At 36.8% G+C, this 1790-nt stretch overlaps 1 protein-coding gene across 1 annotated transcript; it reads left to right on the top strand.

Moving 5' to 3' along the window:
• On the top strand, window positions 1-1790 carry LOC129262343 (membrane protein FAM174A-like). Its single transcript, XM_054900449.2, has 2 exons — window positions 1-326; window positions 1661-1790. Exons 1-2 carry the CDS (start codon window positions 1-3, stop codon window positions 1788-1790), a joined length of 456 nt encoding a protein of 151 aa, XP_054756424.2.

The following is a 1790-nucleotide window of genomic DNA, read 5'->3' as shown; positions in this document are numbered from 1 at the left end:
ATGTTTTCGAAACTTAATAGTTCCCTGCATTATTTCCTGATTGGGTTTCTTGGATGGCAGCTGGACTTGGCATTAGCAGCGGATCCTGATCCCGTCGGCGACGGGCAACCTCCGGCTGGCAAGACAACTCCTACGGCTACGCCACATTCACCGGGCTCTAACCTCGGCACTTCCAAAATACCGACCGCAAACACAACTTCGTCACATGATGGAAAATTCGATTTTGGCGATGTTTTGTATGACAAAAGCATGCTGAGAAGGAGTTTCTTTGTGCTGATTGGATTTACGTTATTAGCTATGGTGTTTTTTGCTGTCAGATGGTTCAGGTAAGAAATAATAATAAAAAAAATAAATAAATAATGAAAAAAAAACATGATTGATCTGTTTTCTAAGTTCGAATCAGATGAAAAGGGCTCAAATTATAAAACACATTTAGCTGGTTCCAAGAACATGAAGAAGGGAAACTATAAAGGAAGATCAAGGCCTTAAAATGTACCAGTTAGCCATAACCTTGTTCATTGAACTGCTTAACTGTTGAATGAATGCAGTTAGCTAGTCTTGACTTGAGGACTCCATGATGATGTTTTTTTTTCATATTTTGACATATATTACTTCATCATGGAGTCTTGAATCCCCGTCCATACATGTATATCTATAAGAGACACATGTACACAAAGATGGATTTCCTTCAGAGGGTGAAATCGGTTTGTATTGTCAAATTTTATTTATCTATGAACCTTCAGGCGCCTAATGCGTATAAAGGGATAAAAATTATTTCACTATAAATGGTAAAAATGAGACGTTTCTTACAGACCCGATCTCCCGTGGATCCCTCGATCCGTTTGTCAACAAAGCAAAGACCATAGACCTGACCCTTGAATCGCTTCGTGATGACCTATGACATACATCCGGTTAGTGGTTAGCTAAAAGTTATTACGTAATTATAAATAATTAGTATAATACTGCTAAATATTTATAATCACGTAATAAATTTTAGTATTTGTGAAATAATAATTTTTATCTATAAATTGTTCTTCAAAACGGCTTTGCTTACTGGATGTACGTCATACATAAGCGGTTCAAGGATCGACCCTATTGTATTTGCGTTGTGTACATTTTGATCGAGGGATCTACAAGACATCGGTCTGGTAAGAAACCTTCATTTTGTAACATTTCAATTGACCATTTTTAAAATCTTCCTATGCATTAGGCGTAGGAAGGTGTAGAGATTAATAAAATCACAACAATTTACGTGATTTTTATATCAAAAGCTGGATTTCCTAGGGAAATCCATCTTTGTTTAAAAGTGTCTCTTATACATATATGAAGGGCGGTTCAAGACTCCAATGATGAAGAAGTTTAGTCAAAGTATTTAAAAAAGACATCATCATGGAGTCCTCAAGACTACTGTTTCACAGCCTTCCAACTATGGTACATGTAACTACATGTATAGATACATTCATGGTAACTTAAAATGAGGAAACCTTTATTTTGAGGCTACATGTATGTTGAGGCCGAGCCATTGTAGACTTAAAGTTGCCAGAATGGCAAAGTTACCTTGGTTAATTCAGAACGGGCTTCTTGTCTTGAAGGAATCTTCACTTTAATTAAAAGAAATTCAGATACATATGTCACACTCTCTTTATTTGTGTTTTCACAGGTCAAGAGGAAAGAGAAAGTCCAAGAAATATGGGGTACTGGCAACACGTTCATCAGACATGGAATTACGACCACTCGACCAGGATGATGATGAAGAAGACATGACAGTGTTTGACGTCAACTCAAAATAG

This window comes from Lytechinus pictus, chromosome 5, assembly GCF_037042905.1.
Source record: "Lytechinus pictus isolate F3 Inbred chromosome 5, Lp3.0, whole genome shotgun sequence".
Classification (NCBI taxonomy): Eukaryota; Metazoa; Echinodermata; class Echinoidea; order Temnopleuroida; family Toxopneustidae; genus Lytechinus; species Lytechinus pictus.
Note: the sequence above shows the minus strand (reverse complement) of the source record. Positions and strands in the feature narration are given on the sequence as shown.